At 40.6% G+C, this 15,160-nt stretch overlaps 1 protein-coding gene and 1 long non-coding RNA gene across 4 annotated transcripts in view; one reads left to right on the plus strand and one right to left on the minus strand.

The window, feature by feature from the left end:
• Positions 1-15,160, plus strand: part of CDH18 (cadherin 18) — a 922,085-nt gene that overhangs the window by 834,340 nt on the left and 72,585 nt on the right. For all 3 annotated transcript variants that reach the window (XM_054020313.1, XM_054020314.1, XM_054020315.1), the window contains one exon: positions 7,906-8,159. In XM_054020313.1, the coding sequence (XP_053876288.1) occupies positions 7,906-8,159 (254 nt within the window). The remainder of the gene's footprint in view (positions 1-7,905; positions 8,160-15,160) is intronic.
• The window catches only part of LOC128832732 (uncharacterized), a 40,107-nt gene that overhangs the window by 14,364 nt on the left and 10,583 nt on the right, over positions 1-15,160 (minus strand). The window lies entirely within an intron of this gene.

Raw genomic sequence — 15,160 nt, forward strand, 5'->3', positions numbered from 1 at the left:
CATCTGTCTGCTCTCCCTCATCCAGAACAGTGCCTAATACAGACCGTATTATAATGCTGCCTGTTGGATCTGTGAAAATGCTATGTGGTTAGGGTTGCCAACCCTCCCAGTTTCTCTGGGAGTCTTCCGGAATTGGGCTTTTCCTCCCAGAGGCTACTGAAGCCAAACTAGGATATTTTAGGCGCTAAGAGTCTGGTGGTGCAATTGGATTAAGGCAGGGTCCCTGCCTGCCCTGGCCCACACCGCTCCTGGAAGTGATCGCCACGTTCCTGCGGCCCCTCAGGAGAGGGGGGGGCAGGGGCCACAGGGACATGCCAACTGCTTCCAGGAGCGGTGCAGAGCCAGGGCAGGCAGGAACCCTGCCTAGCCCCACTGCACCATCAACTGGGAGCCGCCCGAGGTAAGCACCGCCCAGCTGGAGCCTGCACCCCTCCTCCCCCCTGCACCCCAACTCCTCTTCCCCAGCCCTGAGACCTCTCCTGCACCCAAACTCCCTCCCAGAGCTCACATCCCTCCTGCACCCCAATCCTTTGCCCCAGCCTGGTGAAAGTGAATGAGGGTGCGGGAGAGAGAGCGACGGAGGAAGGGGGCGAATGGAGTAAGTGGGGCGGGGCCTTGGAGAAGGGCAGTTCCTCGGGGAAGGGGCAGAGCAGGGAGTGGGCAAGGGTGTTTGGGTTTGTATGATTAGACAGCTGGCAATCCTATATGTGGTCAGACAGTTGTAGTCCATAACCCCAGCAGTCTCCTTGGATCCTCTCTTCTAAAAAATCCTCCTGTTTTTGAAACTCAGCACATAAAAACATGCTCCCCAACTATAAGGTCTGCTATACCAGAACCTGCCAGTCCCTCCCTGGTGACTTGGCTTCCTGCACAACCAATTACACCTGCAGATATTCCTTTCCAATTTTCTCTTTTTCTTCGTCATCAGCTCTGATAGACTCCTCCACATTATCAGTTCTTGTACCCTCTTTCTGTATTGTCCTGGCTTTCAATGGTTCCCACTCCCTTACCCTGACTCCTTCCCAATCCTTTACCCCTAAAGGACAAAGCCAGTCCTTCTCTCAAAAGTAGAGAGGCAATGCCGTTCAAAATAGGGCTTTCATCAATCATTGCAGGCTGCTTGGAATCCTCTGCCCCCCCGGCTCAAGAAAGGAGGAAAGGTCATTGCATGGGTAGAATGAAGTCTTTCCCTATTTTGCCATGTCTCTGGGCACTGCCTATAACCATGCCACTTTTTACATACATACACACACAGCATCTAATGAAGTCCCTGCAGTCCTCAGTCTTGTGTGCTTAGAACGAACGTGCATGTACTCCCTCAAACACTCTGTAACACCACAGTTAAGACAAGTGCATGGCTTCCAAGGATACCTACATTAACTCTGTTCAAAACCTAAATAAAATATGATGGCAAGATGCTGAACTGTATTATTTACCTGGAAAAGTACAAAGGTGCCTTTGAATACAGTATTCCAAACTCTACATTAAAATAGAGGATCAATTGGAGGCTACAGCACTTTGGCATAACATGGAACCCAGTGCAGTACGTCTGTTTCCATTGTGGAAGAAAATAGTCACAGGCTTAATGGCAGGTTGGAATAAAGAAATGGCTACTATATCCTCCCAATCCCTACTCCCTTTCCCAATTTGAAACCGCTCCCATAAAAATACAGTTCATTCTCAGAGTGAAAGCTGACATTGAATTCTCTGCTGCCTAACAGGTGGATCACAGTTTTCAGCTGTGCAAGCACGAATCCTAAAGATTTTAACAAGAGCCAAAACAACAAAATCCCTAGTGTGACCTTTGTTCATGTCCTCTCTCTAGCTCAGACGTATCACAAATCTAGGCCAAGGCATCCTAAAATAATCCTTCCATCCTGCCCAGAAGCCTGATCCTGATTGGCTATGACAGCTGCATGGGGGTTCTTCCTGGGTGGCCCCTCAGGAGACATAGCATTAGAAATAGACAAGTTAGGTCCTTCTTTATTGTCATTATTCATGGTTGCTTACTCACAATGGGCCTTTATGCTTATCCTTGTCAGCATTGCAGCTTCCCTCTGTGTTTCTGGGTCCCCCAGGGTCAGGAAAAACAAAAAACCTACTTCAGAGTCTAAAAAATGCTTCTTTTGGGCCACTTTCCCCTCTGGTCAACTCATATTCTTAATAATCCTGAGTGAAGTCCCTTAAAGTGAATAGACCCCTGCAACCTAGGAAAACCCAGTACTACCCCCCTCTCCACTCACAGGAGAAGGGTGAGTCATAGGTGTGACTGCTAAACTGCCCTCCACCCCTACATTAATGATACAGCCTGATTGTGGCAAAGCGCCAATGTATTCTTGCCCCTCCTGAACACCCATGGAGAGTTTGAAATGGAGTACGCGCTGCAAGCCATTTTCCAGAGTAAGGAGAACTATTTCCACTATATCTGTAGCTACAAGTTCCTCTGTCAGCTGCTCCCCAACAGCAGAGAAAGATACAGAACACTCTTTCTCCTTTTGAACACATACTCCTACTGCCTGTCCCTTCATTCCAAATCCTTCCAATCCCCAAGTACAGTTCCCAAGTCAGCTTCCCCACAGATACATTTGGCCTGGGTGCACAACCCCATCAGGCAACACAGGAACAAGGCTTATAACATCAGCTCATAGAACCAGTCTACCAGTCTGTGCACAGTAACTTCTCCATCAGCCTCCAAACAAATGGACTTTTCCACCATCACATCCAGTGAACACACTGGCGAAACAACACTTCCTTCAGCTCCAGACGGTGAGGCTGCAACCATCTTGGCAGGAAGAAGAAATGAGAACAAACTCTCTTCCTGATTAGTATAAGCACCTAGCAATAGTCCAACATCTAAAAGTAAATAAAAATACCTTTATATGACAACTCCAATATTGGCCTATGCATTATTTTTTATTTTACAGTATGCACAACTAATTTGAATGTGTTATGCGATTTTATAACTAACATTTTATTTTATCGTGTGTGGGTTTTTTTAAAAAATGCTCCTATGTCTATCCAAATCATGTCAAGTGTTGATTCATTTGTTTATAGTGAGTGGGTAGCATCTGCCTTTTAATATTAAATGTGTCTCTGTATATTAAGAGTGACAACTGACTCAGATGCATAGAAATAAATTCTGCCCTTCTTTATGTCCCTGCAATCCCAGTAAAGTCAGTATGGTTATATGAATGTAACTAAAGTCATAATCTGGAATATTTTGTTTAAAATGAGAGTGGTTCAAACCTCTAAAAACTCACTATGACTATTGCCCATTAAATGCAATATATTGACATTTTAAAAACATGAGAAGATGCAGGAATTGCATTGTATCAGAGGGGTAGCAGTGTTAGTCTGAATCTGTAAAAAGCAACAGAGGGTCCTGTGGCACCTTTGAGACAGTTACTTGCATCTGAAGAAGTGAGGTTCTTACCCACGAAAGCTTATGTTCCCAATACTTCTGTTAGTCTCAAAGTTGCCACAGGACCCTCTGTTGCTTTTTACAGAAATTGCATTGATACAAATGTATATTTCAACCAGGTTAAAATCTGAGTTAACACCATTTATGGCTGACAGTGTAGCCGTTGGAAAATGTTCATTTTCACACTATTTTGCTTTAGGGTATGACCAATGTGCACATAGCCTGTTCTTGTATCACCATGCAAAATAATAGGTGATGTGAGTGACTTGCACATTCAGACATACAAGGGCATATTTTGCTCAGCTAATACTATGGTTTGGATGAGCTGAAATGCAATGCTTCTGAAAATTCCTGGCATCTCATGTCCCCTGTATTGCCTCAGAGATGTGATACTATCCCCATTGGCTATATACACATTTTAAAAGCATCCTTCTGCAATATGTTTAGTGTTTGGTCAATTGTATAAATGGATGCCTGGAAGTCATTTAAGATCTATATTTTTATCAAGCATCTGAATACAAGCCCCTAAACTAATTCTGTACTCCTGTGATTCCAGTTCAGGGAATGGAAGGTGATTTCAGATAATCTTTAAAAATCTTTCTCCTTGTTTAATCCCTGTAACATTTTACCTTGAATAGCTTATCTTCACTAAGATCAGAATCAGTTTTGTTCAGTAAATAAGGTTGCAGCAGATTCTCTAAAGCATATAAGAATATGCATATAACAATATTCCTTCCCTCTTGCTTTTCTGTGGAAGAATGTACTGTATCATGAGCACATCAGAAAAGTCACACGTAAATATAGTGTAACTAAGTCTGAACAAAATTTCTCCTCAAAATCATCTGAAATTTGGCAGGTTTGAAGTTTTGATGCAAGAATAAACTTCCAAGGATTTACCCAAGGCTCTGGGCCAGGTTGGTCAACCTGACTGAAAAGCCCACATCAACATCTATGAGGATTCTCTCTAACCTTGTTATGGTCTGACCCAGAGCCTTCTATCCCCTCACAACCTCCTTCCCTCATGATCCCTGTGAGTGCACTCTTCAACCCTTCAGACCCCTGTTTACAGAAGAGACCTCAAGATCCCATGAAAATCTCATGAGTAAGCTACAATTTCCCTTCACTTCATATGGTTTATCAGGTCTGGGAAGAAGATGGTGAAAGTGTGACAAAAACCATTACTTCCCTGGACTCTTCAGAGAATGACTGGGTGGCATATTCCCCCCAACCACCCATCCTATCTCTTGGGGAAGGAGTTGGCTATATTTTTACTCACTCCTTCAAACAAGTAGATACCATGTTACTCTGTGGACTAGCCCAGCCCATATTGCTTCACATTGCCCCTGGGCTGAAGTGGAATAGGAAACAGCCCTCCTACTGTTGAACCTCACCAAAATCTGAGTCCTGAGAAACTCATACTGCACTATAATAGTGAATACTTCCCCCAATTAACCCCCTAATTGCTTAATAAACCAGTGAGTTTTGGAAATGGTCCCATGAGATTCATTTAGTGGTTTTTATATTAACATGAACCTGAAACAACTGGAAGAGCAAAACCAGAAAGGTATATACCGCCCAAATACTACCTAATCTATAGTAGGTTGACTGTTGTATACCAAATTTGTAGCCCAGTTTGAACCAGGCCTCCATTGTTTCAGGTGCAAATGTCATCATGGACACAGGGTTTTCTTTTTTTTTTTTTTTTTTTTTAGATTACATAAAGCCAAATTCAATTTAAGTATACACAACTTCAAGCAGCAGCCACCCAAACCTAGTTCTGTCAGTCCAAATTCAAACACACTTCAATTTCCCACATTTTATAGCAAATGTAAAAGAAAAAGGTCAAATGATAGCAAGAATTATTGGTAGTTGTGGAATATTTTGTTAATGTTTGTTATATGCGTGAGTGTCCTAGGTTCACCTCAGGATTTAAAGCAGCAAATTCTCCACTGATTTTCTCCCTATCATCTCACTGCCTTCAGTATGATTGTATGGGGTGTAAATCACAATTGTATGTGTCCCATATGCTACGGAATAGCTAAATATTAAAGGGCATTGGTCTTTCCACCACCATGAAGCACAAAATAGCAGAGTGGAATGGTCTTCCTCTCGCACTTCTCAAAGACAGATTCTCTTGGACAGGCTGGAGGAAGCAGAAAGAAGAAGAGAGGAAAAACTGTATGGGTCTATCTTTTGGACATAAAGCCATAGATGCGCTTGAAATCTCAGCTGTTTCCTGCTTATATGAAGTTATTATTGCTACATTGCTGTAGCTAAAAATATTGTTAAAGATAGAGATAAACTTCATTGATGCTGGTGGGTACAGTTGCCACCCTTCATTTATGGTAACTGCAAAAAAACAATTAAGTTCCTAATTAGATTGTGTATCTTGCAACTATGTATTTGATTTAGAATGATTTATAGCTCTCCACAATTTACTTGAGAGTCCAAATATTGCTATGGGCACATTTACTTTCATCTTCCCACAACTATGGCTTAAATTGTGTTTCCAAAGTAATACACATTGTATGTTAGTTGCATTTCGAATTGTGTTGTATAATTGATTAATCATTGTCTAAACATGCCATCTAGCAGTATGAATTGTCAATTTATGTTCACTTCATTTAAAATAGAAGTACTTATTAAATCACCGACTAACAATATCATATGAGACATAATTACATAATTATGTTGTGGCAATTGGCAATGATTATTTATTTTGAATGATGTAGATGGTTCGGTTCTTCATGCTGAAAGATTTGCTAGGCCCTGGGAAATTTGTATGACTTTTAAAATAAGATACATTTCCATGCAAAGAGACCTAATTTCTTTAGAATTAAGATTGCACAAGTTCATTTGCTGTCAACACACACTAGAAACTGAAGAAATCACCACATTAGGCAACTTTAATATCCAAACAAACCTAAATGCCGTACCTTATTACCGAAACATACTGTAAACTTGATGTTCACAGCAAACTCCCTTTCACTTGCAACATACAGCCCCCATGGTTCACACATCTAGTTCATCACAGTTCCTGCTTTAATTAGTGATTTTTTGCACATGTGTAGCCATCACTCTGAAGCTTCACTCTTGTTCTACTGAGTTCTACTCCGTCAGCCCTTTGTGATTTCAATGGAGTTCTGTGTTGGGATATCGTTTCTGCCTACAGGCAGCTCAGTGCTAGATCAGGTCTATGTTTTGGGTGGGTGCATAAAACAAGGTGTGGTTTTCACTGTTTAAAAAGAGATACATGTTTTATTTTTATGTAATTTCACAAAATGTCTTGATAACATTGTTAAACAGTTAGAACTTTCTTGATGTTGCAGAACAATTTCCATTATAAGCTACTTTTTTCATATGATCAAAATTTTCTTAAATATTCAAATTGTGATCTTAAATTTTCCTTGCCTGGTGTCTGCTCAAAGGTGGAATTGATTCAAACGTTAGAACAAAATCTCTTCAGCCATTTGGGAATTTAGTGATGGAGAAAAAAATACACATACACACACACACTCTCTCTCTCTCTCTCTCTCTCTTACATTTCCCTTTTGAAATAAAGAATCCCTCTTTTTTTAGAAATGACTGACATATGGAATATGGCATGGACTTAATCTTTTGATGACTAATACCTTCTTAATTTAAAAGCATTATTATTTTTTAGTTTACTGGTTTATGGACCTTTGAAAACTGCAGCTTGAGCACATATTTCCATTAAGTTGTTACATGAGTACAGTGCATATATGCTTGCATCATGGAATGTGTTCACTTTGCATCTAGAATCACAGGCCAATCTCTGTGATCCTGGGATTGTACTGTACTGATTTCAAGGTAACTGGAAGCATTCCCCAAGCTGGTTATTATTACCCCTTTTCCCCAGTCTAGCTCCCCAGAATGTTTCACAAAATTATGAGCATGTAGCCCTTTTGTCTTATGTGCACCCAGTACTGCACAGTAGTAAATGGTACCAGATGGTAAATATGAATATCTAAAATTGTTTAAAGAAAAATTTAGTAAGAAACGCCATGTGATCACAGAATTAAAGACATAAAACCAAATTCTGCTCCAGCGATTTCAATGGAGTTACTCCAGATAATCAGAAGGGTAAATGAATGAAAAATGTGGCCCTGTGACATAATATTTATACACTAGAGGGCAGAATTAAGATGGCACATGCAACCTTAAATTTTATATTTCCTGACTGAATGTACAGCCGCAAAGTTACCATTGCATTAATATAATTTAAAAAGAAGCAGAATGTACATTCAGAATTTTTTTCATGTATTCAGCCCAAGCCCAAACTTCTATACTACAGTTTTATAGCCCCATAAAACCAAGTCAGCTGACGCGGGCCAGCTGCAGGTGATTTGCTGCAGTATAGACATACTCCAATTGTCTTTCCAACAAAACTGAAAGACGTTTTGTTTGCAAGCAATTTAAACAAAAGCACAACATGGTAATGTCATGTCTCTTTCTTCCAACAGCCACTCAACTATGAAAAAAAGAAATCGTATACACTTAATATAGAAGGAGCAAATACACACCTTGATTTCCATTTTTCACATTTGGGACCATTTAAAGACGTAACAATGTTGAAGATCATTGTTGGGGATGTGGATGAACCTCCACTATTCTCTATGCCTTCCTATGTCATGGAAGTTTATGAAAATGCGAAGATTGGGACTGTTGTTGGTACAGTGGCAGCACAAGATCCTGACAGCGCTAACAGCTTAGTAAGGTACAGTAAGTCCAAGCAGTACTGAATTGATTTCTGGTTGCTAACAGATTAATGAGATCTGGGATATGTCAGATGATATCTTTTCTGTTATCCTATACTAGAAAAAATGGATGGAAATTTTTTATTTCCAACATGCAATTTTGTGTACATACTGTAATTATCAGCCATTTAATTAGTTTGAGCTAAATTGAGGCATTTAGCCATCAACCTGAATAGAAGTTAGCGTGAAGCTCACGTTGATGCACTCCTTCTCCAAGTAGTACATTGAGCAGGAAGGATTTACTGTTCATGCCTGACTCATCCAGTAAACCTGCTGTTCCACCCCCCAACTAGTGTAACCAGACCTCTCTCTGGTTAGGACCGTGACCCTGGCTTCTCTCCACCATCTTTGGAGGTGCTATGCTTGCACAGGGAGGAAGCAGTCACTGTGCTTTCCCAGATGGAGGAAATCTAACAGTGACAAGCACTTGTGCCAGGTGTCAAAGAGGTTCCTCCCACCCATCATGGGAATGTAGTAATTTTACAAAATATTTATAATCTGAGTTATAATATTCTAATATTTTTCATTCATATCAGAGTAGAAAAGAACTTTGGTCATCTAGTGAATTCTCCTGCATTGCTGATGTTGTTAGAGACATACTTTGCAAACATTTACTACCAGGCATAGTACATACAAGGACGATTAGTCCTACTGCTGTTTGTCTCAGTAGAAAGCATGTGCTAGATCAGATACTTCATTCGTAAATTAAACAAATGTATAACATTTCAGTGAAGAAACAAATCAAATAGTCTTCAAAGTGGAATTGATTTCTTGGAACAGTTTCTGATTTTTAAAATAAATTCTGTGATATTCTGTGTTAATGGTTTGACCATAACTCTACAGTTTATAAAACAGCTGGGTTTGAAAGACATGAAGATCTGAAGTATGACGCTAGATCCAAATTCCATACACTCCCTATTACAGGCCATATCACAACACTGGGGCTGAAAACTCATATACCCAGGTACAGGAAATCTGAATCTGAAGTTTTATAAGTTTCAAGGTGTTTGGATTCAGCCAACATAGAGAAAGAGGATTGCTGGTCATATCTAAAATTTTGGCATGGGTCCATTCCTGGCTGACAGCAAAGCTAGTCTACATGTTTTAGGCCATACTGAGGAATACAGTGGTAGTTATTTTGTTGCTTTATATAAGGAAGTGTAGTTCTTTTCAAACAAAATGTATGACAATTCTGTAGATAAACGAACAAATATCTATTGGTGTTAGATCTTTTAGAAAAAGATAATTCCCATATGACTATATGTTTGGTAGCCTAGTCCTTTCTATGAACAAATTGTAAATCCTTTGTGTGAATATATGAGAAAGTAACGGAAATCAGTCTTTCTGAAGCTAATTGGACATACACGATTTTAATTAAAGCCTACTGTATGAATATGATACTCTCAATACAGTGTAACAATTACCATGGAATGCTATAATCTCCTAATTTTTATGATTCTGAAACCTGTTTTTGTGCTGATACTCCAACACTCAGAAGTGTTTGGTATCCAACAGTCAGTATTCAAAATTTGATAATGCTAAGATAATGCATTTAAACTGGGGTTATCATGTTATTGTCTAAATCATAATATTTGTATGTTAACTAGTAAAATTAACTAGAGTAAGAGACCAGTCGCTTCCTAAGTCAGCTAAATGACAATGGCTGTAAGGAAGATGAATCTGTGACCCCATAGTCTGGAGCAACATAGGGATTAGCTTTTTTGCTGGCCTGAGAACAGGGAAGCCAAGTGGAGATCCGCCACCCTACAACAGTTTCCAACTATCAAGAGAATTTCATCGAGAGAAGGGTCAGAGGAAGGTGGTGGGAGAGAAGCTGTAGCAAGTTGTGAAGGGCTGAGATGGAAAATGGCAATGGGTTTGGTGGGTAGAATGGGAAGCTAGTTGGAGAAACAGCTGGCACCAGTCCTGGCAGTGGATCCAGCCCTTTAGTGTCTTTTTCACTAGCAATTTGAAACAAATAGCTGATGTGACAAATTATTCAAATTCTTTCAATAACTGAACCTAATTTTTGCTCACCCCTGCCTGAGCCCTCTTCTTTCTTATCATTTTCCTCACTCATCTTATTCTCTCTATTTCCTCACTCTTTCTTCCATTTCTCTCTCTTTTAATGTTTTTTCCTCTATATGAATGATATGCTTGTGGAAGGAGCTGGATTGACTACCTTGGATATTGAAACCCTCTCTTTATCCAGAGTAGAGGTTTAACAGGGCCAGCAACAGTGCAAATGCCTCCTCACTGCCCTACTAGTGGGTTCAATCCTGACCTGTAGGAAACATTGTTAAGCATGAGAGGGAAGTTCATTGCCCATCTGCTCTTTATCCATCCCTCTGAGAGTGCCAAACAGGGTGCCAATTGTTTTGTTATGGAAATACCTGTCCTCTAACAGCTGGATTATGCATCAAACTTGTTTTACGTATAGTCACCCAAACAGTCATCATCTGGTAACAATTTCTGTCATTGTAGCTTTGGGTTGTATTTGAGTCAGAATTCAAGAGGTGAAAGAGTGTATATCCCAATATTGAACCATATTATCCACACACAATATATATTAAGGGGCTTGTAACTGGGCAGGCTCCATCCCCATCCTCTGATACCCTAGAAACCTCTCAAACTCTGTCAATAGGTGTCAACTTCATGTGAGTTTATTTACATCCTGCCACCATCCCCAATGCAGTCTCAGGCAGCAAAGTATTTATGGTGCTTCTGGCCCTTCGGCCCTTTCCCACAGGAAAAGCCATACCTTCCTGGAGATCTCAGAGCATACTGGGCTCAGCTAGCCCTGGTCCTCCCCCTCAATTCCTTCCTGTATATCCTTTTGTACCAGTAAGCTTCTGGTTAATTGGTGCATCACCCCTCTCAGCCTGATTGGGGATTTTCAGCTAATTAGCTAACCAGCCTTCTTCAGGGGGTCTGATTGGTGCCTAAGTGGTCAGATTGCTGACTTACCTTTTAGTTCCCAGCACTCTGTCACAGGGCTTTAATATTTAAAGGGCTGAATTGTGGCTTTGTAACTGTTCTGAGTAATGGGTGACACATACTTGTGCTGCCCCACGAGCAGAACAGGAATGAACACTTTGCCTGGTGCAGATTGCCTTCCCCTCTATCCTGGTTGTTGCACTGGGGAGCAGAGTCAAATCTCTCTCCTTATTCCTTACCTACGAGGAGAGGTAAATAGCAGCTCTGTGGAGACTACATGACCCACGATGCAGGCAATCAGTGGAGGGAAGTAAAAAAAAATGTCTTACAATCCCTTATTCCCCTATCCTGGTATGGAGGGCAAGTTACTGACTTACCCAATGTGTTTGAAATATAGCCATAAAACTCCCATTAACTTTAATAAGCGCTGTTTGATTAAAGTCTGAAAATTCAGGGGTGAACCTGTTGAGAGGAGGATAATAGGATTATTTTCTCCATGTTCGACCCCACAGAATGCTAGTTTAAAACAATCAAACAAAACCCACTTTGCTTGACATTGATTTACTAGAAAATACAAAATCTACAACCTGTGTACCACATCGATAAAGGTATGTGTTCCACAGCTGATCCATCTAGAGTGCTGGCTACCAGTCAATTAAGTTACTTAGAGAGATCCATTATAGAATGATACTAGTCCATAGTGCAATTAAAGAGCAATGACTTTCTTCACAGTATCTCCTAATCCAGTTGTATGTCCTTTCCATTCTATATATCAGAGGGGTAGCCGTGTTAGTCTGAATCTATAAAAAGCAACAGAGGATCCTGTGGCACCTTTAAGACTAACAGAAGTATTGGGAGCATAAGCTTTTGTGGGTAAGAACCTCACTTCTTCAGATGCAAGTAATGGAAATTTCCAGAGGCAGGTATAAATCAGTCTGGAGATAACAAGGTTAGTTCAATCAGGGAGGGTGAGGTGGTCTGCTAGCAGTTGAGGTGTGAACACCAAGGGAGGAGAAACTGCTTCTGTAGTTGGATAGCCATTCACAGTCTTTGTTTAATTCTGATCTGATGGTGTCAAATTTGCAAATGAATTGGAACTCAGCAGTTTCTCTTTGGAGTCTGGTCCTGAAGTTTTTTTGCTGTAAGATGGCTACCTTTACATCTGCTATTGTGTGGCCAGGGAGGTTGAAGTGTTCTCCTACAGGTTTTTGTATATTGCTATTCCTGATATCTGACTTGTATCCAGACTCCAAAGAGAAACTGCTGAGCTCCAGTTCATTTGCAAATTTGACACCATCAGGTCAGGATTAAACAAAGACTGTGAATGGCTATCCAACTACAGAAGCAGTTTCTCCTCCCTTGGTGTTCACACCTCAACTGCTAGCAGACCACCTCACCCTCCCTGATTGAACTAACCTTGTTATCTCCAGACTGATTTATACCTGCCTCTGGAAATTTCCATTACTTGCATCTGAAGAAGTGAGGTTCTTACCCACAAAAGCTTATGCTCCCAATACTTCTGATAGTCTTAAAGGTGCCACAGGACCCTCTGTTGCTTTTTTCATTTTATAGGGACACTGCCATTACTGAGGTTGCTATAGCATTAGACACACATGGTTTCAAGCATATTATTAATTTATTACCTGCTGGTTTAAAGATACAATTTATTTACTAAGCAATTAAGATTTATTTACTACCCAATTAAGTTACACTTTATTCTGGTGTCAAGAATGATCACTGTGGACAGAGTGAGGATCAGAAGAGTGATTACAGCAAATAACTGTTCCTAGGAGAAATATTTTTAAACAAATTCTTAGCAATAAAGCCAAGCAGCAGGTGACCAAATATAGATATTGTTAACTGCTGTGAGGAGGTGGGAGATCCTTTCCTTCATATTGCATCACTGTAGCTCCCACATAACATTTCTTATTTTTCACATAAGTCCAAATCAAAAGACACTGCCACTGTGTCAAATTGTACATGCGGTTAAACATTGCTAGTACTGACACCATAGTTGGCATAGAGGAGGACATTTTACTATGTTTTTTTCCATCCACAATGTCATCACAATCTTTATATACCTCCTTCTTCAAACTGATGATGATGAACCATCAGTGGTTCCTGTGCTTGGGAAAATCAATGCCCTTATTTCGTTCTTTTTAACGTACCCAATTTACTTTATCTAGACATTTAATTGTGCTCAGCTCTGTGCCTTACAAATTATAAAAGTAAGTAAATTCAACATTATATGTTTCTGGGTTTGTTTGTTTTTTAATTAATTTTGGCAGGGCCAAATCAAAGACTGGGATTTATATTTAGAGGTGAATGCTTACTGTTGTTCTCTTGCATCATTGCCCTTCAGTTTTCTGCTGTTCAAAGCTGCCTAAACAGTATAGTTTGCTTAATCAGCATGCACAGAATCAGGGCCTTGATTTGCATCACTGCTTTATTTGGTTGACAAACAAAGGAACCATTTTAGACTAATTACAGTGAATGGTAATATTTTATGTTTCATTTCACTCAACTTTAACCTGTCTGTTTTGGTTTTTTTAACTGAAAGATTTTCAAAGTTTACAATTTTCTTTTGGATGAAAATTAATTTTCTGTAGAAACATTACAAATCCCTGATTTCAGTGTGAGGGAAAGTTTTTTTATTGAAAATTCCTGGGGGAAAAAGACCCATTTTGAATTAAATTTTGCAAGATTTGTTTTCATTCCTACAAAGGTTAGTAGTAACAGTGTTGGTGTGAAATCTGATATTTTAAGAAAGACTTGGCCAAGTACAGAATAAAAGAGGAAATGAAAGATGAAATTTGGTCATTATAATGTTATTTGGGTATTTTATTTGACATCTTTTAAAACTTTGTTTTTAATTGTCTCTCTTCTTTCTGGACCTGCTATGTGCAGCCCAAGTGAACAGACTATGCAGAGTACTTCTATGGGGGTTAGGTTGAAAAGAGCCTTTCTCTGAAAGACTTCAAACCAGCAGTGGAACAGCTCCAGGGCTGCTAATGCTGCCTCAGGGCTGCAATAGTCCCTGGGCAATGGTGCCATCCCTGTAAGTGATTTTGTCTGGTGCATCCTTCTAGTCACAGTTCATTCTCCTTGAGGCATTCTTCCTGCAACTGCTCTGCTTAGGCAGAAGAGTTCTGAGGAAACTCAGTTGTCTGCTATTCTCTAAACCCCGATGCACCTAGTGGTCCAGAGAGGAGCAAGGCTGCAATTTGCAGACTTGAGATGTTCTCATTTTGAGCTGCTAGAAGTTTGAAAACAGAGATCTCATTCAACACTTCCCATTACTTTAACATGCTAATAAGTACTGTTGTATGTGCCAGTGGCATGGGCTAATTTCCCTCATATAAACATAGATCTATGCTTACTGATCTTAGTGCTTCAGGAAGAAAAAAAAAAGTCCTCCTCGATATTGTGTCCTAAATCAGAGCACTGGATTAAGAGAAGTCTTACTCTGATGCATAAACATATAATAATGGCAGCCTCTCCCTGCACCCCAACCCTCAGCCCTGATCCCCCTCCCGCCCTCCAAACCCCTCCATCCCAGCCTGGAGCACCCTCCTATACCCCAAACTCCTCATCCCCAGCCCCACCCCAGAGCCTGCACCCCCAGCCGGAGCCGTCACCCCCCCACACACACACTCCACTACCCTACCCAAGCCTGGAGCCCCCTCCCATACCCTGAACTCCTCATTTCTGGCCCCTCCCAGGCACCCGCACCCCCAACCAGAGCCCTCATCCCCTCCCACACCCCAACCCCAATTTTGTGAGCATTCATGGCCCGCCCTACAATTTCTATTTCCAGGTGTGGCCCTCGGGCCAAAAAGTTTGCCCACCCCTGTTCTAGTACTTCTGTACTGCTGTGCAATATATTAGAGGTTTTGATTTAGACAGCTCAGTCAGTGATTATTAGTCAAAGATAGATCAGCACTATACAGAAAGCACTATATCCATTCGGGGAAAAAGGTCTCCAGCTTACATTTTCACTGCTCCAAAGAATATGAATTCACTT

Source organism: Malaclemys terrapin, chromosome 2, assembly GCF_027887155.1.
Source record: "Malaclemys terrapin pileata isolate rMalTer1 chromosome 2, rMalTer1.hap1, whole genome shotgun sequence".
Classification (NCBI taxonomy): Eukaryota; Metazoa; Chordata; order Testudines; family Emydidae; genus Malaclemys; species Malaclemys terrapin.